Source organism: Mesitornis unicolor, unplaced genomic scaffold, assembly GCF_000695765.1.
Source record: "Mesitornis unicolor isolate BGI_N332 unplaced genomic scaffold, ASM69576v1 scaffold39363, whole genome shotgun sequence".
Lineage (NCBI taxonomy): Eukaryota > Metazoa > Chordata > Aves > Mesitornithiformes > Mesitornithidae > Mesitornis > Mesitornis unicolor.
Window position 1 is genome coordinate 40,616 of NW_010174692.1, and position 25,817 is coordinate 66,432.

General features: G+C 39.9%; 1 protein-coding gene across 1 annotated transcript in view; it reads right to left on the reverse strand.

The window, feature by feature from the left end:
• LOC104538070 (receptor-type tyrosine-protein phosphatase beta-like) overlaps positions 1-25,817 on the reverse strand; it is a gene marked incomplete at its 5' end in the record, with an annotated part of 43,493 nt that overhangs the window by 17,511 nt on the left and 165 nt on the right. Inside the window, 15 exon segments of the mRNA XM_010181130.1 lie at positions 1,182-1,463; positions 1,840-2,103; positions 2,902-3,165; positions 3,785-4,054; positions 4,953-5,216; positions 5,943-6,206; positions 7,169-7,432; positions 8,435-8,698; positions 10,001-10,267; positions 12,427-12,687; positions 14,285-14,554; positions 16,926-17,189; positions 18,728-18,985; positions 19,335-19,613; positions 25,719-25,817. The exon segment at positions 25,719-25,817 is cut by the window's right edge and continues 12 nt beyond it. Coding sequence (XP_010179432.1) covers positions 1,182-1,463; positions 1,840-2,103; positions 2,902-3,165; positions 3,785-4,054; positions 4,953-5,216; positions 5,943-6,206; positions 7,169-7,432; positions 8,435-8,698; positions 10,001-10,267; positions 12,427-12,687; positions 14,285-14,554; positions 16,926-17,189; positions 18,728-18,985; positions 19,335-19,613; positions 25,719-25,817 — 3,834 coding nt within the window.

Genomic DNA, 25,817 nt, shown 5'->3' on the forward strand with positions numbered 1-25,817 from the left:
GAAAAGGGACAGGCATCATACACTCTCTGCTCACCCTATGGCCCCTACATTCTGCATCAACCATTCTAACAAAGCAGGAGGTTGGGAGCCAGAATTCCCACCTCTCCTGCAAATGTGCGCTGCCTGATTATTAGGCAAGGCTGCCTGCCTCATTTTAGCCATCTGAAATTAGATTAGTGACATCAGTCTCATCAAGTTTGTGAAGCTTCAGTATTTAATTCTGAAAACAAGCAAACAAAACTACTCACTGAAGTGCTAACAAGAACAGTGTCACTGCAAAGCGATGGATTTCTAGAACCCTGTTACAACTTATTTGGAGGTTACATGTGGTCAGCAGTACCAGTCAATACTGACACTGGCATCTCATGACTGGTCTGGTTTCCTGCATAGCATGCGGTGTGTCCATACTACCAGAGCATACCATAGAAGCATGCTTTATCCATGTAACATTGGAGCATCATTTGTAACATGTGACATGTAACAAAGATGAGATTTCACTTTCAGATGGCAGACATCTACATTCAAGTTATTAAATACAGGTGAAAGAGGTAGCTATTCTCTCATTTTAATTAATACGGTGAATGAAGCCTAAAGAGCCATTCAGCTTACTAAACACAGATGTCAATTTGGAGCTGAATCTCACCCCAAGTGACATGAGGGTTTGTCAAGGCTCAGTTATTTTCACAATTCCAGGTCACTTTTTCAGATCAGCCTGCTACCAAGGTTGCTAGAGACAGCTACAGATGACATGAATCCACAGACACTCACTGAAATTGCACAGCAGTGAAACACTCTGATTCCAGTTTCAAATCTAGTACGGCAGGGTTTCATTCATCCTTCCTGTCTGATCATTCAGAAACATTTTGATTATTTCATATATCCTACTGGCCCTAATGTCAGAGAAGTTTGGATATTCTCCCTTATTATACCCCTGAAACTGACTGATTCAGGCTCTGCAATCAAACAGTCCTACTCTGGATGTGAAGATTGCAAATGTATGCCAACTTTCAATCTTTAAACAGTTGACCTTGCATACAGTGAGGGCTTAGAGTCTAGCTTCATCGCCAGTCATTCCTGAATTTATTAATGGAAATCACTGACTGTGAAGGGAATTACTAAGATTTAACAGGTTTGCATCTTTTCCAGCTTAATGTTAGGATACTACGGAAAGTGTCACTTACTCGTTCTCACACTTGCGGACTGTGACTGACTGAACGTCTTCCAGCTGTCACCACTGACAGTTCTGACACTGAACTGATAGAGTCTTCCTGGTCGCAGCCCATAGATGATGCGTACTTTAGATTTGCTGCTGCTGTAGGGATTGAACACTGTGAGGGGATCCTTTGGAAGCCACTGCAACTCAAAATCGTCATAGTCTGTCCAATCTGGAGGACCCAGCCAAGTGATTGATAAAGAAGTGTTTGCAACATCAGTAAAGGATACAGTGTTAGGAGAGCTGGGTGCTACACAGAAAGGGAAGAAAAAAAGAAAAAATTATATTCTCAACAAATTTTTACACAAGACAAATAAGATGAAACATGCATTATTTTCTTCATGCATCACAAAGTGGTTTCTATTATCCCATGTACACAGCCAGTTACTGCACCTGTGCTGATGGTGGTGACTTTCACAGACGTTACATATTCCTGACCCTTTGAAAGAAAAACAGTGCTGAGCAAAATCACACTCCATTGGTTTAATATTCTTAAGGATATCTTTACACCTTCAGTGACTTATAATAAATCCTCCCTCAGAATAAGTCTGTTGCATAGTTGTGAATGGATATGAATTCTGACAGATGGGACTAAACAAAAATCCCAAACTTTTTGTGTCTTTTACCTGTTCTTCCTTCAGCATTTGCTGTGTTGATCAGGTCACCACTGTGAGTCACCACAACCAGAGTGTACTTTCTGCCAGGAATGAGCCCCTGGAAATGCCACTCTTTCAGGTCTTTCCTCTGCCATGTTTCTTTTTGTGTCCCATTTGGGTTGTAAAGATTCAGCTCATAGAAGTCAACATCTCCTGCAGCTGGACCCCAGGTGAACCACAGACTGTCTGTCATGTTTCGGTTGGATGACTTGAGACCAACAACTGGGGCTGGTACTGAAAAAAATAGGATGAATATTACCTTATGTAGAACATCCTTAGTGTAAGGAGACACAATAAGGTCAAGCAGACCTTACACTTCTCCTGTAATGGCAGCCATATAGGAAACCAGGCAGCCACCACAGCTGGCCAAAAAGCCAGGAAGCATCAGGAAGTATATCTCAAAAGTTTCCTTTCTTATCTTATTTTGAACTGCCATTGTCTCAAAATAGGATGAAATATTTATAATAGTTTTGCAAATGCTAAGCAGCTTTTTCCCAGTCAAAGTCTGGAAACATCCAATTCTGAAGAAAGCGCAGAGGCAGTGGCACACAGCAGCTACTACACGGAGCCTCAGGGGATAAAGAAAGGTTTCAGAGTGTGTCGGGGCTGTAAGATCTGCTTAGGAAACTCTGCTTCCCATGCGTGGCTAAGCAAACATGGAGCTGCAGCCAGAGCTCCCCCTGGGAAACAAGTTTTACTTCACTGGTACACTGTCTACCCCATTAACCCTATTTGCTTTGGCTTTTGTCTTTTTCACTCAGGATGGGAGACAGCTGTTTTCCTTCAAGTCTTACGTAGCATACATGGGGTTGTCCTTCTTTGGACCTGAATACCTGGGAACTATTGCTTTATTTTTTCTCCTGTAACCACATAATTCAGAATTTACCTTCTTCTTTATCTAATGCTTTTCATGTATGAGAGAGTTTTGATATTTCTAGTAGTTATATCTAGCATGAACACCAGACCCAGACTAGCTCACTGGTGTCCCTCTTTAGCACCAGACTGGAGATAGATGATTTTTTATGTTCTTGCCTGTTCTTCCAAAGACAGATGACTCATTAGTGAGGTCTCCGCTGTGGGTAACAATCACCATTCGATACATCCTGCCTTGCCGCAGGTTCGGGAATGAACAGTGCTGGAGGTGCTGCTCTCCTGAAATCCTGTCATGAAGGGACTTGTCTGGGTTGTATAGGAAGATGTCATATGAGTCAAGCTCCCCTTCTGAGGTGGTCCAACTGAAGGACAGTCGGTCAGTGGTGTTCTCTGTGACCTTCAGATTTGTGACAGCTGCTGGAACTGAAAAGAAGGATAAATGCAAGAGTAACTATCAAAGTGTCTAGCCACTAAACTGAACCTTTAATAAAGTAACAACTCATGGCTGGAATACATTTCAAGTAGCTAAGTAATGTCAACATCAACTTTCAGAAGCAACTGGAAGGCATTTATGAGGTGCTGCTGAGTCCAATACAATGCTTGTATTTCCCAGTAGGCCTAGTTCTCCAGTCTGTGCTCACACAGAAATGTACATTAGTTTCTACAAAAAGCTTTAATTAAAGCTTTAATTAAAGACAACAAGGCTTCTCTCTGAGTTAGAGGTGTGTATTAATGTCAAATCCTGCACTAAAAGCCTTGAGATTGTGAATTAAAAACTTGATGACAATTAAGCATTCAGGTGGTTCCATAACAGAAAGACTGAGGGAAGCATTCAGCACTTTGGTTCAATATCCTTATTAAAAACCATGGCCACATTACTATGCTAACAAATTTCAGATTCACATACCAAGCACATATGATGCATAAATATCTGGAGTCCATTCCTACTGGAATCTTTCCAGAATCAGGATATACAGATGATTCATGTGTTTAATGATACCTGACTGAGAGAGCTATAAATAAACCGAGATGTTCTAATTACCTGTTCGACCAACAGTTTCTGCTCGTTTACTGAAGAGCCCGCCACTGACGGTCAAAACTTGTATTTTATACTTCTTGCCGGCTAATAGATCTTCAAATTTGTGCTGTTTGGCAGTAGCTGGCTCTGATTTGTTGCTCAGAAGGATTCCTTGCTCATTCAAGAGCAGAATGTCATATCTTTCAGCTATACCAGGAGCTTTCTGCCAGGTTACTAACAAGGAATGACTGCTGTAAGCATGATGGGCTAGTAATTCCTGGACAGAGGCTGGAACTGAAAGCAAAAATTAAAAGACAGAACATTTCCAGGTGAAATATGGACCATTCAATACAAAACTGTGATTAAAGTAATTAATAGAGAATATCTTTATACATTTGCATGTTCACTTGTGGGAATAGGGATATTTGTGCATGTGCTTACACAAGCAAATAAATCCTAGACATAAATACAATCAGATGAAGTTACAGAGCATCATGGAGATCTGAATGGGGCATGGAGAAGCAAGAGCATACGTACATTATCATGAAAAGAGGGATAAATAGTGAGGAACTGACTGAAAACATTAAGAAAGGCATGTGAAAAAGAATTGAAAAACAGAGAAGTGGCAAACTGGTGCAAAATAGTGGCACAGAATAGAAAATATTAGCCCGCAGCTGTTGCACCAAAGTTAAGGCCACAGCAAACACATGCAGGTGCTAGAGAGATGATGGGTTAAAAACAAGGTGTTCCACTGTTTGTGTGTCCTAACACACAGTATATTGGGGCAATACATTGTCTAACAAGCCTTGACCATGCAATGGGCTCTGCTAGAGCACAGCATTTGACTACACGGAGCCCGGCAGATGTATGTGTCAGGTGAGCACAGGCACAGGACTGGGGAGGGCTGGAACTGCATTTATCCTATAAAGGGACACTTTGGACTGAGGACCTGAATTCCACACACATTTACCCAGGCAAAGCTACTCACATGACAGATCTCACTGGTATTAACAGAGCCATGCATATGTGTTTGCAGGAGTGAGGACTCATGTTCTTTGAGATGAAAACTTCTACAGTCTATGAGAGTCTATGTCTCCCTATAACCTATGGGTCATTCCTAAACATTGTTAAATCAGGGTCAGCTTCTAGGAAGACACAATGCAACTTGCTCCTTGTCTCAGAAGAAACGTACTTGTTCTCCCAAAAGCTGCTAAGCTGTTGTGCAAGGTGCCACTGTTAGATTGCACCACCACCCGGTACTGCTCCCCAGCTTCCAACTTGTGAAACATCTGCTCAGAGACGTGTTTGGAGACACTCTGGGAATCAAGCTGATAGTTTTGCTGAAATATAGTCACAGTGTAGGAATCAACATCTCCGCCTCCAGGAGTCCAGCTCACTTTCAGGCTGTTTGACATGCCATTAGGTGACACATGAATGTTTCTGACCGCACTTGGAACTGGAAAAGAAAAGAAACACAAAGGCACCTGCTCACAAATTTCCTCTTTGATTCAGGCTTTTTAATTCATACTTTTTTATGACCACAGCAAATGATTCAAAGGACAAAGAGCATTTACAGGTACAAGTAATTTCACTCATGGGTAAACACAAGTAAAGCTGAAGGCATTTGTGTAGGATTGTGCCATTTTAGAAAAGCAATCCTATGTGTTTACAGGAAGAAAAGTAAAGAAAATATAAGTTAAACAGAGAAAATGTTTATAAGTTTGTTTATTTGGATAACTTCCCTCTTCTCCAAATGATGAGCTAGAAACATCTCAGAAAATCAAAGCTCTTTATGTACACTTACTTAGGCATTTTGCAGTCACTCATTCATTTCAGGTGGGTAAACAGAGGTGAAAAATAGTTTCAGTGATTTAGGTGGAAACAATAAGCAAACAACTGGCATGCATGGGAATAACAGAAACCCAAACACGCACATCTCAACATCATTCCTATGCAACAAATCAAATTATCTGCCAATAATCAAATATTGGTGCCTGTGACATTTGTTTATTAAGCACAGATCAAGTTGGCCAAAGTACTACTGTGATTTTCAGAGATCTGCTGTCTTTGTGCCAGTGTTATGGGAGCTCAAATAATATCACGGTTCTCCCTTGATTTTCTGTGCCTCATTCCTTCCTCTAGAGAAGCCTCAAGACATTTTAAATACCACATTATTTCTTACTTGTCAGGCCTTCTATGAAAGTAGCACGTTGTGCATCTCCACTGATTGTTAAGACAAGAATTTTGTATAGTCGTCCTGGAGTCAGAGCTGTGAACCAATACTCCTCAATGGTGTTCCCAAGGAAAATGGGTGGGAAGATCTTCATATCATTGAAGAGGAGCTGAATCTCGTATTTATCGACATCCCCCTCAGCCTTTGACCAAGTCACCTGCAGATCTTCTGTGCTTCTGTTACTAAGAGTCAGTTCCTTCACTGACTCTGGCACTGAAGATGTGAGAAGAAACACAGGAAACTTCTCAGTACTTAATACCAGATCACAGCAAAAAGATAACAGCTCTGAGGCTGCGCTCCTGAGCTAAAACTTTTCATTCAGTTCCCTAAGAAAAGCAGCACATTGCACTTATTTGCAAGAGCTGCTGTTTGTGGTTTGCACCATATCTAGCTCTGGAAGGTCTCATTTCAGAACAGGGAGTTCACAATTTATCAGCATAAAAATAATACACAAATAATAACAGAGTCTGCAGGGAGTTTGCATAGCCAATAAAAATATGAGTAGGATTTGCATGTACAACAGATGCAAAAGTTGTGCAGGTGCAAAGAGGCGTGAGCTAGTGGAGACCCAGGGCAAGCCATTTACGTGATGCAGCACTACACTGCACAGTTTCCAGCTCTGCCAAGTGCAGGTCAGTTATTTTTGCACAGTGCTGCATCTGTGTTAATCAACTTGGTTTCTTAGCATGGCTCATTAGCGTACAGGTAGTGCTAGGCAAAGACAGGCAGACTGCATCCAGACCCCTGCTGGCTCACAACGAGCCACCTTACCACTCTTGCCCCGTGTTCTCCAACTCCAATTCTAGGGGTAATTTGAGCAGAAAAAGGTCTAGCCTATCTTCCTTATACATTTCCATGACCAGAAAAAATGTTTTGTATATTCTGGCATAGTTTAAGCATAAATACTAAGCTTATGTGGAAATCTGTACAACTATTTTTCAGTTCTCCATGTTTCAAGATTTGCTTTCCAAGTTTACAGCACAGGTCTCTTAATTTCACTTCCTTTATGTCTGTAACTTGAGCATAGGTCATAAACTAAATACAGTTTTCCTTATTGGAAATGACACACATCCAAAAATTCACACTAAACATCGTATGTTAAGATCACATGGGATTTTTGAGCCCAGCTATGGTGAAGAAAAAAAATCCTGGAGTGTCTCAGGGTATTTACTTACTTGTTCTGCCATAGACCCTCTCACTAGTTTCGTATTTCCCACTCCTTGTGCTGACTGTGACACTGTACTGCCTCCCTGGGACCAGATTAGTGAACACACATTCATTTTCATCCTTTGGGACACTTTTTGTTTGGATGAAATCATTGTTGTTCTTGATGATCACTTCATAATTATCAAAATATCCAGAGGCATGTAACCAGGACACCTTCAAGTAGTCACTTCTGGCTGAATTGCTGACAGTAAGTCCCTGAACACTTGAAGGGACTGAAAGAAAAAACACAATTAAAGATTCAGAAAGCAATAACTTCCTGAAGTAAGAGGAATTGCTGTAGTGAACTATATTTGTGGTAATTACCAGACTTTTCTGAGGAAGCTGCAAAAAGACCACAACGTGGATATAAGCAATATCCTACCCTCTAAAATAGTAACGCTTCAGTTTCCAGGCTGCTTTACGTCATATGGCAATAGTTTGTCTTTCCAGTTTCTGGTCCTAAGGAACTTGGTCAGTTTTGCTTATAGCGGTGAGTTCGACAGGTTCACGCTAGTCCTGAATTTGCTTCTCCTCGTTTAGGAGGAAAGGGACAAGGCTGTCCCCTGGATTTTCACTTGCATCATGAGAAAACTAAAATTGCACTAACTTGACACTCTTTGTTGTTTTAACACCCCTTACCAACTTTCTGTTATTCTACTGGTTTACCAAGTGTAGTCTCAGTCTTTTCAATCATTAAGGAAGTTTTTAAAAGTTTTCCATCATTACTGCCACCCTTCTCTGAAATTTCTCTATTCCTGTTATGATCTTCTTGAACACTGTGTGACCAAAACCATAGACATGGGTGCTACATGACCAAAACCAATAGATATGGGTGTTACTCATTTATGTGACAACTTTTTAATATTTTAGTAGTTAGCTCCTATTCTGTCCTTCCAGTGTTCAAGTAACTTTTTGGCGGGATGCTCTGCAGGATGTATTTGAAGAGTCAAGCAGAAGGGTTAAGGGCAGGAAAATGCATTTGAGTCAAAACTGATACATGATTTCTGCTCACTCACAAGGACTGACAGATGGCTTTTATTCATGCGAAAGTAATTTTTGATGACATAAAGCAGCAGTAGGGACATAACAATAAGACTAACTCTGTAAAGCTGTAATTTTAGGGTTTGATCCTCCAACTCCTACTCACCCATCCCAGTTTGGTCATTGATAAGATCATTGATAATGGCTACACAAAGTGGTTATGGCAACTGTATTTGCTCAGAGGCTCTCTTTACCTGTTCGTTCCTGGCTGAAGGAATAATTTTCATACTTCCCACTCTTCGTAGTTATCATCACATTGTAAAGCGTCCCCGGAGTAAGGCTGCTGAAGGAGCATTCACTGAAGGATTTGGAAATGGTGAGAGTCTGAACAATCTGGTCACCATGAGAGAGTGTTACCAAATAATTGTCTACATCTCCAGAAGCTGGCAGCCAAGAAACACTGAGGTAGTCACTGCGACCTGAGTTATTTACTGTTACTCCAGTCACGCTGGAAGGAACTGTGCAACAAAGAGGAAAAACCAGAAGAGCTTTAAGGAGCCAATTCCTACTGTTGTGAGAATGCCTGGAATACCACTCTGCAAAACAAGCAGTCTGAGACTCCTGAGAAACTCTGCCCTGACTCCCACTCAGCAGCACTCATCTGCTTTTTGGAGTACAGTGAAGGAAACTGTCTTTGGTGGCATGACATCAGCACTTCTAAAATCCCAGAAGATGAGTTATCCTCTCAAACTGCCATTCATCAGTAACAGCAATAACTGCTGAGGCTTGTATAAAGTTGAGGCCCATAGCAGAATGTGTTTCATTTACAATGAGTTCTCTGACGCCTAGTGGCCAAAACATGAATGTGATTTGTTTTTCAAGCCAGCAAGGTCAGCTCAAAGGCCCCACACTGCCAGAACTACCATCACTCAGGTAGAAATTATCAGTTATTACAGGGGCAGACCTTAATCATAATGAACTGCCACATTCTCACTGGACTATGACTTACCTCAGTAGAGGTGCTGCCCATCAGCTTTCAGAGTCAAAAATATTAGATGATTTTACAAAATATGTCTATGTACTTTAAGCCTTTTAGTGTTATTACTCTTCAATTGTCTTTTTTTTTTAACCTGAAAACAGTTGTTTTCAATGAGAACACTGGAGCAAACTGCAGAATGCCTGGCCTTTGTCAAAGTCCCATAAAAGGTGAAATTGCACTATGTTGTCAATTTTTTCCTCTATTTAAATATCCAAAGGACTTGTACTACATTTCATGAGTCATTAAACTTACAGAATTTGATGCAATCGTAAATCCTGTCCTATGCAGTATAGAAGTGCCTCATAAAGAGTAATTAACCCTGGTGGACATTCTTTAATGTTGAATTAGAGAAAAATAAATGGGTCATGAGAGACTGAGACACAAATTCATCCCACCACCTTTAGGCAGCTAATTCACACACCTAAGTAAGGAGCAATCACCCTATGCTGTCACCCAGTCAATGGAACAAGAAAGTCCCCTCCAAGGACTGATTCATCCACCACAGCTGAACACCACTATTGGGGCATATTTTTGTCTTCACTACAGAGTGATCTTGCTGTACAGAGTTCCTGTTGTAGACAGCACAGTTAGCTCTCTAAAGCTATGTTAACATCAGTCTGGACTCACAGTGTGCCTGAGATCACACACAACAGGAATTATATGTCTGAAACTCCTGCATTTCTGAATTCTTAGTCTGGTGGCTTAATCACAAGACCATTCTCTAATAGATTCAGCTTTCAGAAACTGACAAAAGACACATGGAAGTTATTTTCCTTTTTACCTGTCCTGCCCTCTGCGATTGTTTGCCTTGAAGATATCCCCCCGCTGACAGTGGTGACAACAACGGAATAGAGTCCTCCAGGTTTCAGGGGATAGAAGTGATATCTGTTGGTTTCACTGGGAACAGTCTCATTTTTAATGACAACATTCTCGTGAATCAGGAGCACTTGGTATGAGTCTACATCTCCCAGTGCTCTTGTCCAGTTGGTGAACAAGCTGTTGGTTGATCCCTGACTTGCCACGGTCAGACCAGTCACTTGGGCTGGCACTGCAAAAATAAATGTCATCATGTTACTGAGGAGAAACAAAATAAACCAAAACAAAATCCCCCAAATAACCCAAGTTTAGTCACACTGAGGAAGTGCATCAAAAGAACATTCCAGTTTGCAGCCAGACTCAACAGAACTAAAAATAATCTAACTGTGGACGGCTTCCTGTCTGATGGGATGTGGTCTATGGGAAAATATCTAAGGCATAGAAAGGTCCTGCAGGCTTTAGCACAGCTTTTCTCAGTCAGACCAAAATGAATAAAGATCAGAGAATGGGAAGAGAAGGCATTTTACAAATTCCATTGAACAAAAGACATCAATTTAGGAAATCACTTTGTTTTGTGATGACTATTTCAAATACAGTCTCTGCCTTTCATTCCTCCCTTTTCTCTCCTATTCTCCATTTCTCATTCCTATTAAATGGCAAACTAGCTTGATGAATACCTCGGGCACAGTCATCTATACCTAAGAGGAGTGCCAGATCATTTAATTTTGGGAGTAACTGAAATGGATGGTTTTGGTTTTACTTTTTACGACAGAAGATCTGCAGGATACTAACTTTCCTAGCAGCAAAAGATGAATTAATTGTTAAACTAACACGACATTTATCTAAGTACAAGCTGGTGAACTTAACCGGACCAAAAATGAAAAAGAAGGAACAGAAAGGAATGAATATCTAGCACAAATTTTACCCAGAATACTTTTTTTAAAAAAAATTTGACAATATTTGGTCAAAGCAAGCAAATACAGTTACTTCTTTCTAAGTAATTCTGCCTACATGACCAAGCACAACTGAAATAAAAGACCTTTTAACTTTACAAAATGTGATTGCAAGCTTCGTCTCTTGTGTTATATCAGCTTTTTTGCACACATAGTACTGGATTAGCAATCATTAACGAAAGCTAGAAAATTAGGCACAGAGCTGAAAAAACATAACATTCAAATAAAACTGAAACAAAAATCTCACCTGTTTTATAATAACGTCATAACATAGCAAGGTCCAGCAAGAAACAGAAGTGCCAGATTCCTATGTTAAAGGCACTTTCAGTGACACCTCAGGCTTCACTGGAAGCTGACCAACCTGGGAAGCATGTAAGACCTATTTCTGTCATGTTTATAGCAATATTTTGCACACCTAGTAGGTTGTCCTATTGAAAATATGTTTTAGAGTTCTGGAAGGCTTATTAAGGCCTGAATTCAAATTCACTGATGTTCACTATTTATCACTTCGAATGTAATGCTGACACAGTATCCCTGTCTGGTGTTTGCAAGCATTGATTCACAGTAGTGAAGTGGGACACTGCAACCTTTTTGCCTGAACAGGCCTCCTAGAGGGGCGTAAGGAAGCGAAATCCCAGCTATCTAATCACACAGCAGAGAAATGAAAGTGTAAGTCAATCTTCTCAGGCCTTGGAAGGAGTTACAACAGTAAGGACCACTATCAAGCCATAGGCATGATTAGATTCACACACTGGCAGCTTGTTTTTCCCCATGCTGTGCCAGACCAGAGCCACATTTTAAGACTTTGCTTGCACTGGACCATGCATAAGTCAAGAACAGTAAAGCAACACATACGGTTTAAAACTTGTACACATGCACAAAATTAGTACCCAGCAGGGGATGGGAATGGGACCTTCCTTGTGTCACAGTCATCATCCTAAACAAGACATACAGATTTTGGAATCAGAAAAGCAGAGAGATTCAAACTACATTTTCAAGGTCACATATGTTTTGTGTCTGTCAACCTTGGAATGTTCCCCCTAAAGCAACATTTTCCTGTGTAGTGGTGTTTTTTTTTTCTTCCAGATGATGAATGCTTTGAATCAAGGAAGTGACCTTCCTGAAGATACCCAGTGAAACTTGTTCTTCTTATATGGAAACTTGTGCTAATGTAGATTGATCAGATGTGAGATAACATTTCAGAAAAATGTTTTGCTAAGAATTACATATCCACGTCCCTAAACCTTAAATAAATAATGCAAGATAAGTGACAGTCAGAAATGAGAGACTCAGAAACATAACTTTTCCACTTGAGAAACAAATGTAAACTCAAGACTTTTGATATTTAGACACTGAGCTCATTCAGTTCCCTACAAAGCAGAGAAAGTTGTTAATGGTTAACAGAAGTGAAGACTAAAATAGTTAGACAGGATGATACCTGTTCTGCCTTCTACTGAAGTCCAGTTGCTTAAAATCCCACTGATGGTAGTGATGGTAGCTGTGTATTTTCTTCCAGGCACTAAGTCAGTGAAAGTGAATTCCTTAGCTTCTTTTGCAAGCCCTTTTTTTATGACAGTAAGATCCCTGTCTCCCAGCGAAACCACATAGCTGTCCCATTCTGCAGCCGGGGTCATCCACATGACACTAAGTGAAGATTCATTCGCATGCTTCACACGCAGCTGGACAACAGGCTCTGGAGCTGCAAAAGTACACAAATATCACAGTGAGAACAGGACTTTGTAGTGAACACACATGTCATATCTCAAGTGGCTGTAAGGACTCTGTTCTGTAAGACAGAAATGTGACAGGCGCAGAGTATTTGTAATCAAGAGGAGATTCTTTACCTTTCTCTAGGAAGGCAAACTTACAAATCTAGTATTTGTGCTGCACTTCCAGTAAAGGGCTGCAGCAGACTTCAGCAATGCATTATGGCTGTAATGCTTAGGTTTAAACTTATGCCAGGATAAATATTTTAGTATGAATGGAATGCAGTGAAGTCAGTGAGCCTCCTCTAGAAATGTGGGTGCTAGACCGGGATATAAAACATTTGTACCATGAAATAGATCTACCCCAATTCAGCTGTAACAAACAAGGATGCAAATTATAAGGTCAGAGTGACAGTGATTTTGTACTGGTTCATACCTCAGTGAAGTCAGGAGACACTCCAAACTTAAAGTGGTATAAAAGAAAGAATCTGACCAGTGATCTCCTGTGTTTGTGTGTATGTGCATGCATGCACACAGACAGTATCTGTTACCTAATGTGGTTCCCTGATCTGATTTTGTCCCTGTTACACTGAAATCCAACTCTTTTTCCAAGACTGTGGGTTTATGTAAGAGAAAATTAAGTTAGAATAGGGCCTAATACATATGCTTCATACAGGTACATTAGGTATGAATGCCAAATACAGTTGCGATACACCCACTGCTGGATATTATTTGTTGAACTATGTCCTAATTACTTAGCTGTGTCAAATAAAAGTAACACCATAAACGTAAATTATTTTAATGTATATCAAAGTAAGCAAGATGAGAATCTGCCTTCCTCTGATCAAGTGGGCTAGAAGTTAGAGAAAACTTCAGTTCTACACCATCTACTGGTCTTGTCATTGTGAAAAATCAACAAAATTAAGCCCCTGGGGAATGACAGGTGCGGGTGGAGCAGGAAAGGCAGGCACCAGGAACGTGTGAGGATAAAGTAGGGTGGCCCTATCTTATCTCTCATTATCCTGAGAGGAAAGGCTCAGGCCTCAGTCTTGCCTGATACTCCTCCTCCAAGTCTTCTTGTCCTCTGAATTGCACTTATTTTGCATTTACAGACCAGAACCATTAACAATCATATTGCAACTATTTTTTTAAGTTTGAAGTCATCAGATGTGGCTTTGACTGCCGTGCTTCAAAAGAATTCCAGTGATGTCACTGTAGTGGATATGGATTTCCTTTGGAAAGGCTGACTTGAACTGGCCAACCCTTTTTTATTTCTGGAGCACAGGAACAAGAATTGGGATGTTACAGAACAGCCACACTAACATACAGCTTAGCCAGTTTTGGTTAATGCTACTGATGCTAATTTGTTGTTCAAGCTGGCAAGTAAACCTGTTTGCCACTGAACACACTGATGAACAATACAGGAAAATCTTTATAGTTTTCTTTAAAGAACTATATAGGGTGCCTGCAATCAGCTACAAAACATAACAGTGAAATGTTATACATGTAGTGTCATGCCTTAGTCATGACAGAATGGTGATACAATTCCCAAAACTTTCACTAATAGATTTCCCAGACAAGCATGCTGACCTGTTCTCCCCGTGCAGCTGGTCTTGCTCTGCAAATGACCACTTTCCACAAACACGTCCACGTCGTACTGCCTGCCCGGGATGAGCCCCACTCCGTGGATGAGGTACTCCGTGGTGTCCTTCTCCAGGGTGGTGTTGAGCAGCAGCACCGAACGGTTCCAGAGGAGCAGGCGGTACCTCTCCCAGTCTCCCGCAGGGGGCAGCCAGGTCACTCGCAGAGACCTCAGCCAGCCGCCACCACCGGCTTTCAACTCCGAAACTTTCTGGGGAACTGAAATGAAGAGACTGAGAGAGTAATTCTGAAAGTGGGGTATTTCTGGTAAGACGTAACTGAAGGCTGGCAAAACCTGACTCGCAGCATAGCTATTGTAGAACGATTTAGATGAGGTATCTTGTTACAAAGGTTGGTATTAATTTTAAAGATCTTTTACTCTTCCCCATACAAATAACTCACTTTTTCAGTTTGTTTTTGACATCAGAAATGGAGAACCCTTCTTAGGGCAGGCAAAATCTCCTCCATGCACTTCTTGGATACATCTTGCAGTTTTCAGTTAGCTTCACAGTTGTTTCCTGAACTTAAGTTCACTTAGAAACTGTCAATCAATTTTTCAAAGCTAAGGCCAAAACTTCAGTCTCTATGGGTCAAATTCTGGTCTCAGTAGCAGAAATGCAAAGTCTGATGGCTTCTTCCACAAAGGCTTTGTATGTCCTAGTCCCTCCAAGCTGTAAGGCACCAAGGTTCCAACAGAGGTCCATTAAAGATTCCACTCTGTCCTGTCCTCCACTTCAAGGGCCTTGAATTTACATGCTCAACCTTCCTGCCCAACAGCTGCAGGTCAAACTGGACCACTGAAGCTTTTCTGATTTCCACGGAATAACTTAATATTAACTACACCAAGCAAAGAGTAGAAGACAGATGCAAGACTCTTAGGTTCAGATACCTATAGTTTAGTGTTAAGATGCTCAGAGATCAGCATTGGAGCCCTCAGACCATCAGCAAATATTAAATGTAAACTAAAAGGCTAGAATCATGCCCTCATGTTTTCTCTGGCTTAGTTAATATTTAATTGCTCAGTACCTAGCAAAGGATTGAGAGATTTGCTACCAGCACCACAAAATATTTAAGTTTCACTTCCCACAGGCATAGCTGGGTATCAAACCTCTATCTCCTACATGCCAATGAATATGGGAGACATGTTTCAATTGCTCAGTAAGTGGATAAATGCCCACAATGTTTGGTTAGGAAGCACAGATGTACTTACATCTTAACAGATAAAGTTCAGCCTTGTCAGAATGGCTGGACATCATTACACCCTTACAGTACAAAGTTTCAGTCCCCAAGATGTCCATATTCCTTACCACACCATTCCTCAGCAGGTTTTGCTGCCATAGGTACCCTCTCAATACACTTTATGTTCATGAGCACCTGTCTCTCTCTGTGAGTTACAGAGGGATCCTTAGACTCTAACCCCTTCAGTATCTGCAGACCTGACAGGCTGGATTTACAAATTTCTTTTCAGGCCACAAAGCTTATGCTGAAATGACACCATTTTCAAAGCTCTTGGTATCTATGGAAAAGTCAAGGGAAGGAACTGCATGTGATCAGCATTCTTGGAAATGGGACTTCTAGAACCCCAACTTTGAAAGTACTGGGTCTAGGTCACAAATCTGGGGATCAGTGGTTTGAGTGAGGACCTGAAGATCTCCCTTCAGATGGAAATGGTCTTTAATAGGAAGCTAAACAAACAAAAACCACATGCATATAACCAGTCCGGCTTTGCACTTACTGGAGATGAAAGGCTTTTCAGGTCTCCTCCAGCCCGCACTGAGAATGGGGCAGCAGCTAGATATGTCAAAGATGTACCTTTCACATGAGATGTCTAGTTGTAGAGGATAAATATTCTCTAAAATAGATACTCTGCTTTCTCTCTCACACACACATACATTTTATATTTTTGCCTCTGAGTCTACTAACAATTTATGTATGTATTCTTCACCCACTTATTTGTCTCTTTCCCATCTAAATTCTGCCTGGGCTAGGCTGGTATGGAGATGACACGCCTTTTGTGGTCAGTAATGTTGTGGGAGAATTATGCCATGATTTTTCAGGTTCAGAACTCACACAAGAAATATCTGAAATAAAAAGATACTTCTGAAAGAAGATTAAAAAAAACCATAACCCAGCTCAACCCATGCTGTTGGTAGTAAAAAAAGCTGAGACCTAATCTTTTCCTATTTGTAGATCTGTGTCTGGAGCAAGGGATAATGGTAGACCTTGCAAAATCACTTACAAATCTGTTAACAATTTGACTACATACAAACTTCTCCATAATGTAACTCATTCTGCACACTATGCTGAGTTGAATTCAAGATAACAAAGTTGGTCAGAAGTGCAGTACCAGCTATAAGGTCCAAAATGTATTATTGTTTCCTGCTCCCGAGCTAAGTTGGAGCTGCCTTTGGCTGCCACATTAACTGTTGCCAGAGAGTCAGGAAGGGGTACTCCCGGAACAATATTGTGCTCTTTATCTTATTTTGCCTGGAATCCAAATAATTTTGTTTCCTACAGTGATTTTTCTACAAGGCCAATACAAGCAAAAATAGCATTGGTTACAATGTTTTTAGTGAAGCAAAAGACTTACATGTCCTGCCAGTTGCCATCTGATCAGTAAAGAGTTCACCACTGATTGTGCGGGCAGTAACCTGATAAAGACGTCCCGGAGTCAGCTTGTCAAAGTGCGTCTCTGTGACCGGTGGCTGTAGAGTTTTGACTTCTTTAACTGATCCGAGATGAGACAGAGTGATATTATAGAAATTGAGGTTTCCTGAAGGTCTTCTCCACTTAACTTTTAAAGAATCTAAGCTGTCATCGTTAGTCACCGTCAAATCTAAGACTTCAGCTGGGGCTAAAAAAAGGAAAATAAGAAAGATAATAAAATACTTACACCACTGAATATATAAGACCTGCTGCCTCCAAACTGTGACAGTTCAAGTTTTGCTTTTGAATAGTTATACATGATGGAATACGACCAATTGTGCCTGAACCGTGAAAGCCCAAAGTCTGGTCATGGTGAAAGCAAACCCAGCCTATTTAAGACATTCTACTGCTGAGAGTGACACCTCTTACGATGCCCACTCTTGTTTTACGGAACAGAAAATCTGTTAGCCATGTCTGCACTCACACTATGTCATTTTAACTATAAAACAGACCAGACACATGCTCCTAAAAACAGAGATGCCTGTGTGCATTTTGGTAAAGACTATAGCATTATTTGAGCTATGCCTGATTTAAACCAGCATAGAAGGGATCGGAATCAAACTCCTTTATTCAAACACTCCTCCAAAAGCATTGCCACCTCCAGTATCTTCATTTCTCAGGCTTTGGGCACACTAGGTACTGAAATGGAGGACCATGCTGCAAGGTAGATGGAGTGCTTTTATGTTCTGAGAAAAACAGTGAGATTTAAAATTTTTGCACCCCACAACAGGGAGAAATAAAAAATTCTGAACAAATAAAATGAAACAAGAGTATAATCCCCAGAACAGCCAGTGCTAGGTGACATCACAATATTTTTCACTTAATATTAAATTATATTTACTTGATGAGATTTCTGCAGGAGAAACTGCACCTTATGTTTCCCAGAAATTAAAGAAAGCAAAGGCATGACGCTGTTTTTCCGTACATGAGTGTTTTAACCACTGGACTTTAGTAGGATGTCACTGTACGTTTCTCTCTATGCCCTCAGAACTATATCCTCAAAAACCTTTATTAAACCACCCCTTCATTTCTAAAACTCTAGTTCTATTAATCAATATTTCTCTGTGAAAAAAACCCAACCTAACATTAAATTTTAAAGTTCTCTGCATTCTTTCACTTCCTTTTCAGAACTGCAGCTATTTCACAATCCAGAGGAAAAAAGTCACAGAAAATATTTTTTTGCAAAACTCACAAGCTCTACATCTCCCATTCACCTAAGTAAGAATCACGGAGTTAAGCTGCCTTCAGTACTGAGAAATAACCAAAGTACACACTGCCTCGGTTCACTGAAGAAGTTCATACAGGAATCAGATGAACCTCTTTCACAGATGTGAGGTGATACTAGGGCACTTGGGCTCAGATTGTTAACACCTAACTTTACGTGTTTAATGAAGCTGCCTGCATTAAGCAGTGCAACTAAATTAGCTAATTACCCTAGAAGCTAATTTAGCTGCTAACCTTGCTTCAGTGCTTACTTACGGAGCTAAATAAGTTTATGGTGTCTCTAACTCCCTCTATAGCCCTTGGAGAGAAACACCTGTCAAGGGTTACTCAGCCACTGAAGCCTGGGAACATACACTTAGAATCATTTATTATTATGAAACATGTCCTTTAATATTAGATTAGGTTACTATTAAAATTAGATTATAGCCTTAACTTCTGCTGTGATGAATTCTGAAATCATACCTGTCCTGACTGTTTGAAAACTGCTGCTCTCCAGTCCTGCAGCCTGTGTTATGACAGTGAGGTTATACACGTGGCCTGGTGTAAGTCCTGAAAAAGTGTAGGAGGTCAGAGGATCTTCTTGGTCAATCTCATGAACTGGGACATGATTATTCAGTAACACCAGCCTGTAACGATCCACGTGCCCAGAACCAGGAGACCATGAAGCATGGATAGTGTCCGTCTTGACACTAACCTGAATATTTTTCACAGGGGATGGCACTGTTGGAAAAAAAAAAACCCGTAAGGCCTAATGCTTATCTCCATGATTTCAGAAAATTTGAATAGATTTACTTTTGAAATATGTTGAGTTTCTTTAGGGTTAGTGAAAGCCCAACCCCAAATTTATGTCCAAAACCACCATAACAACAGGCCTTAATTCTTAGCAAACAAATCTCTATGTTAGTCAGAGATTCATGTTTCATTTCTACCTATAATCAATAGATACTTACATATATAGACACCTCTTGTCAAGTAGAAGAATGATATATATTTGTTAATTTGAAAATACAGAACTGCAAAATACTGCAAGGAGTTTTATTTAGATGAACTACAGTAAAAGAAGTCCTACCAGTAGATCCACTTATTTGAAGAGCCAGGGTACTCGTATTTCCAGCAACTACACTGAGGAAAATGTTGTATTTATTCCCAGGGATGAGACTGGAAAAAGTATTTTGTGTTTTTGAAATCCTTCCTGGTATGGAGACTTCTTGAATCTTTTCATCATTGTGATCAAATAACATCAGGTTGTACAAGTCCACCTTTCCTGGGGAAGGATCCCACTGAACCTGCAAGCTTGTGCGTGTAGTTTTTTCCTTATTAATTTCAAAACGAGTTGGTGGTAAGGGATCTGTAGTTAACAAACAAACAAACATAAAACATAATCTATTATTTCTAGCATTAGGATTGTCCGAAGTTTTACACAGCAGCACAAAAAAAGCCTTCCAAAACTCTCCCTTTTATCATCATCATACTGCAAATGTTTTTCAAAAAGTCTTTTTCTTTCCATTTATAAACACTGTATCACTAAAACCTGCCTACAAGACAGTCCTGAATAAGTCAGAAATGTTATTTGTGTATATGTGTACACACTCACATACACACATGCACATGTAAAAACATGAAAAACATTTCCAGTTGTGGATGTATATAACAAGCTTGAAAATCTGCGGATAGTAAAACTGTAACAACTTTAATAAGAAACAGCAAACATGAAAACGCAGCGAATTACACTCAATGCCTCAGTGTAATGGAGCTTCATAGATACAATGGCACCAGTAGCTTTCATTTCCTAGCTCTTACGCTAAACACTTTATCACTAATGGGCATGAACATTTATACATTTTTAAGGGCAACAGTCCTTTGGCTTTAGTATTAACTTCAACCACATTAAACAGATTCTGACGGAATATGCTTCTGCTCTGCTGTAGTACTGTTCATATAAATTTAAAAAACCCCAAACAATACATTGGATAAACTTTTAGGAACTGCATTGAACTGGGACTATGCCTCGGAGAAACTTTCAGAGCGATTCTCTGCTACTCCTGCCTAGCATCAGACAGGGAGTGTATGGTGCATCCAGGCTTTGGACCACAGAGACACCAGTGTTTTTCAGAAAAATAATTGAAAATCGAATTAACAAAATCAATAAACAAAAATAACTATCTTCTTTTCTTGACCTCTTTCTTAAAGGCCAAACTAACTCTCCTTAAATCTGAAAAAAAAAAAAAGAGAACTAAAACTCAAGTCAAAGACCAAGCACATCAAACTTCAGGCCAAACAGTTAAAAACTTCACCCAGTTACAGCACTTGAAACAGGAGGTTCTAATGAAAAGTGTCAGGAAATCTTAACAATAGGCTTGACTACCAGCTCCACCTATAATATATACTAAGCCACTAAAGACTATTATGTTGGCAGAAGTGAATCGTGGGGGTATAATCTTGTTCCTTGAAGGCAATTGTTCTAATCAGAAAGGTCAAACTTTGGGAGTCAGAAATAAATTCCAGCACTATATATGGTCAGATGCACAGCCAGCTAAAAAAGTTTTAATTTGACTGATGTCAAGAGAGCAGCCATGAGAACTGTCAAGAAGTTTAACTCTCTCTCTGACAAAGTTAGGACAAGGTTGACTGCTCATTAGTCCTGCAAAAGTAATCAACATTGCAATCTGCATTATTTGCCAAATTCTGCAAATGAAGACATCTCCTACATTTTTAGAAGCGCTTATACTGTTCTGGGCAATCTGTCTTCTAAGGTGCACTAGCAAAGAAAAGAGTTGCGTGCCTAGAAGGTGAAGTTCAGAAATTCAGACTTTATCTAATCTATCTGGTCCAGAAAACAAAACACTCAGTGCTTTGCACATCCGCTAGAACAAAGGAACAATGAGATTGGGAAGTGCCTGGGCTGAAAGAGCCCTGGATGGAAACAAACACTTAAAAAGCCATTTACATTGTTCTACAAGTATCTGCTGGCAGCCATACAACTCCGATATATCACAGAAATAAAGTATTTTCACAAAGGTATTTTTATACCATTTGATACTATATGAATGAATGTCTCCTGGTCTATAAAGGACTCTTCCAGAAGACTTAATGTTGTTTGAATTATACTGCACCTCTATTTTCAATTTTTGGGAAAGGATATGCTTTATGCGCACAGCTGCTACAGATACATCTTATAGAAACAATATATATGGTTATGTACAACCCTGATGACATGAATCCCAAATACAGCCTGTATTATCCAGGAGGAAAAAAACCCAAACTTGAGAGATAGGAGCCTAGGACTGAGCAACAGGGAATTTCTGACAGTCTCAGCCATCTTCCTACCAAATTATCCTTTTTTTTCCCCTAGTTTTCCCTATTCATAAAACAGTAACCTACTTCACAAGAACTTTTCTGAAGATTAAGTAAAGAGGGTTGATTTCATTGTCCTTATTAAGTACAAATATCCAATTCTCTGGGATGATACGCAACCTAGAAAATCTTTAAAACATGATTATTTATTTTTTTCCTGTCATCTGCCTTTTGAGATGATGATCATAACCATTATATGATTATGGATGATAGGATTACACAGCCTATAGTCACAGCCACATCACAGTAGTTGTTCCTACAGATGGCTAATAAATCAGATTTGTCCCAAATAATTTGAAATTTACAGGAGTGAACACAAACCTGAGCCATGCTTCTGGCATTTACAGAGTTACATACTACAGTGGAAAAATACTCTACCAGTCTGTGCCTTAGAAGGTAGAATTTTTAACCTCTTTTCATTCAAATATTCAGCAATTTTTCTGTCAAAACTTTTTACCTGTTAGTTCACTCAGTATGGGTGGCTTGTATTAGGCAGTAACATAATATATCACTGCCATACTTTTGTAGAAAGCAAAGTTGAAAATAGCATTTATAAGCCCATTTTGGAAGATATATTTGAAAGCAGGGGAATCGCCAAGTTATTTTTCATGGCTTTCATAAGTAATACATTTAACTGTAATTTAGGATACGTACATATACTATTGTTTTTTACTAGGATTTTCATTAAAGACTTAGTAATTAACTGAAAATACAGTACTGAAATACACAGTTATGCTGCTGCACATTTGAAGACATTTAGAGAATTGAGAACTTAAAAAGTATATACCTGAAATCAAGAAAGACACAACCCTACCATCTTTTGTGACAGGGTAGCCCTCAGTCGTAGAAATATTTTTACTGAGAACAGTAAAGAAGATAAGATGAAAGGGCTGACAGGTGCACATGTTGTCCCAGCTTTAAAATATCAAGCTTGCTGAGTAGCTGTATGGTTTTATGTAAATATGCATTTTTAAAAACATAACAAATGGTAAATACTAATGTGAAATAAGTATACAGACTTGTGTCTACTAACATGTGTAATCTCAGATGTGAAGTGGAAAATTTATCTGCAGCTCAGAGCTGGTAAAGGGTGTTATCAGCTTTTTCTTCATTTCCTTTTCTACTAAAATAGCACAACTGCCAACATTATATGTGTGTTTGCATGCCTGTGTATACCTGGCTTATACAGTGCACATGCGATTGTGTTTTCCATTGGTTTGCAGGACCTATTTTAGTTCTGCTCTAGAGGACTAAATACTTGTCATTTTAAATTGATAACCCATAGATCAAAATTTCTTGAGTAGAGACTACACCTCAGTGGATTAGTACGGATTATTGTACCACTACTCCACACCTTATTAACTTTCAGATCTATGCATCCACCTGTGAAACAGAAGCTGCTTCTCTACCCAAAGATTCACAAAGGGTCTGGTGTTACCTGAGAGTTTATGCAGTCTTGGTGAGCTGTGCACTTACTCTATTGGAATATCAAACTTGCAAACAACATAGACTTAACTCATTGTTGTGAATGTGGTTTTAATGTGAAATTAAATACCTGAAAAGCCAAATTAAGTTAGGCATTTGGTCCTCTCCAGCCTTCACATTACAACTGCAACTGCAGTACGCGTTACTCATCGCTTTCACCTCAAGTCCTTAGTCAAAACAGAGAACACTCAAAATTTAACAACGTATTTTGCATTCTATGAGTTCACCTAGTCCAGTACTTTGTATAAGAAACATGACAAAAACTGAACTCATAACAGGAAGAAGCACATGAAAATTTTACCAGGATTGAATATGAAAAGTTTAACTTTCTGAACTAGGTACATAAACACATGTGCAACTTTCTCTGTGTATGTTTATTGTATGAATACGATATAGATGTTCAAAACCTCATTTTGCAAAAGTAAGCACATGAGATGGGACTCCTCTCGCTTCACTTCAGGTGCCTGTTTTAACCTGGGCTCCTTCTATAGTCAGTGGAGAAAGCTGGGCACCTCCAAAGGACAGCTTAGCCCATCTTTCCTAGACAAAGAGCTCAGGAAGGGAACCTCACTGAGTACCAAGGTCAGGTATCGTATTTTTAGACAGCCCATGATAGCTCAGTTCCGGTAGCACTCAAACTAGGGGGAATTTTGTTTACAATATGGCTGAAAATATTGCTCATACTTCCATATTCACATGATAGCTTCCAGGAACACATGTCCATGGACATTGAGGCTCAATAGATCCCAAAACAAAACTACTGACATCAAGGTACAAAGGAACAGGTGAAAAAGAGCTTCCATAAAATGCTGCCCCTAGTGGAAACATAGCATTGAAATGCATACTACTGACAGTACAACATGGGTTGTTGACAGGCCTAGCAAACCCTATATATTCTTTAGAAAAAAAAAATTAAATTGACAAATTTTGGAGCTAATTGTGTATTTTGAACACGATCAAGCAATGCAACTGATGTGACTGAATCAAGGGAAGCAAGCAACCACGGAGCAATCTGAGCAGCTGTCTTTGCAGACACGGTTCCTCCACAGTTCCTCCATTCTTATTTCATGCTTCTGATTGATTTCTGCCATCCAAAATCCAAACATAAACCTCACTTCAACTATGGTTCACTAATTTGCAGTATTTCAACTTCATCTTTAATCAATCTTTCCATTCTGACATCAGCTGCAGATATAATCTGCTGATCATAATCAGCAGTTGTTTATAATCACTTTTATCTTACAGTCTTGCAAAATCTACTTACTGATAAAAATGTCACAAATGACATGTACAGGAAATTGTCTAAATGACTGGGCATTAATCAAAATGCAGTCTAAAGTGGGATCTTTTTGTCTACTTCTATGCAAGTGTTCAATAGATCTCTACTATCCAGTAATAAGGTGATTTGTACCTGTCATTCTGATAATGGTTGATTTATTCTTCCAATTTTCAAATTACAAGTCATCAATATTAAAAACAGTTGGCATGATGCATGACACAGATTTAAATCGCTGTCTGCATAGAAACCATTACTCATTTTTACCAAGTGAGATGACTTGTGCTTAATATATAGCTGGCACACCAGCAGACTTGTCACTAGACTTTTTTTAACTTGAGTTACCAAAGCAAATTAGTGGAGGGTATTTAGTACATTTGTACGATTAATGCACGGAAAAGGGTCTGACAGTAAACAATGCCTCTGAACTCGTTAAGTATTTGGCCGCTATAATCCTCAATATTAATACTGCAAAGTACCACCCCAAAACTAACACTTCTGGAGCAAATCAGGGAGGCATTTAATGATAGACCTCATTTTAGACATCTGTTTTGCATTTTGTGTTATCACCATTAAAAGGTTGGTCAATATTTCTATAAAAAACACTAATACAGGGAGGAAGAGTTCAGTTCTGTCACTGCAGCTGGTGGCTTTATGTAGTTCATTGCTTCACAGCCGAGTTGTTCACATGCACACAGAAATGCACAAGCAGAAAGGAGGCTTTCCTTGACAGCACTCTGGCAGGCTGCTAGAACATTTCTACAGCCACGGATGTGACACTGTAAGTGCTCTGCATGCAACTGTACATCATAACACCTCACTGCTTGTATTCAAGGAAAACATACGGGCAAGAAGTTTCAGCCTTACTTTCTGACTTATAAACTGGTTACTACAGAATGAAAGCATAGAAGTGAGCTGAAACAGTGAGTTATACTTGATCAGGATCTACCTGCCATGAAATTGATTGTATTTTAAACACAGTAAATAAGCTGTCACCTGAGGAACTCTGAAGGTTTGCATGAGTAAAATGTTAGGGCTGTTAGGGACTACTACTTGAAGGATTCTGCTGGTTTGCAGCTTCGGGGACCAGCAGAAACGTACTCCCAGCACTGACATAGTCTCCTCACATCACCTTCTCCTTTCAAGCCTGCTGGGTTAACATTTCTGGCAGTGGGATGAAGAGAACTCAAGCGCGGGATAGCTATGCTCAGCAAACACTGTAGGTTTAGTGTAGCTGTAAATGCATCGCCCTCCTCCTCAGACAGCCGGCCGAAGCAAGGGAAGGAAAAGCCGGGCTCCCTTCCCATCCCAAGCACCTGTCGTGCCCTGCTGTCGTACCTGTCTGCACGGAGATGTTGACAGCCTCCCCGCCGGCCAGCGGCTCGATGCGGAGGTGGTACCAGGTGCCGGCCTCCAGGCCCCGCAGGCTGCAGCCGT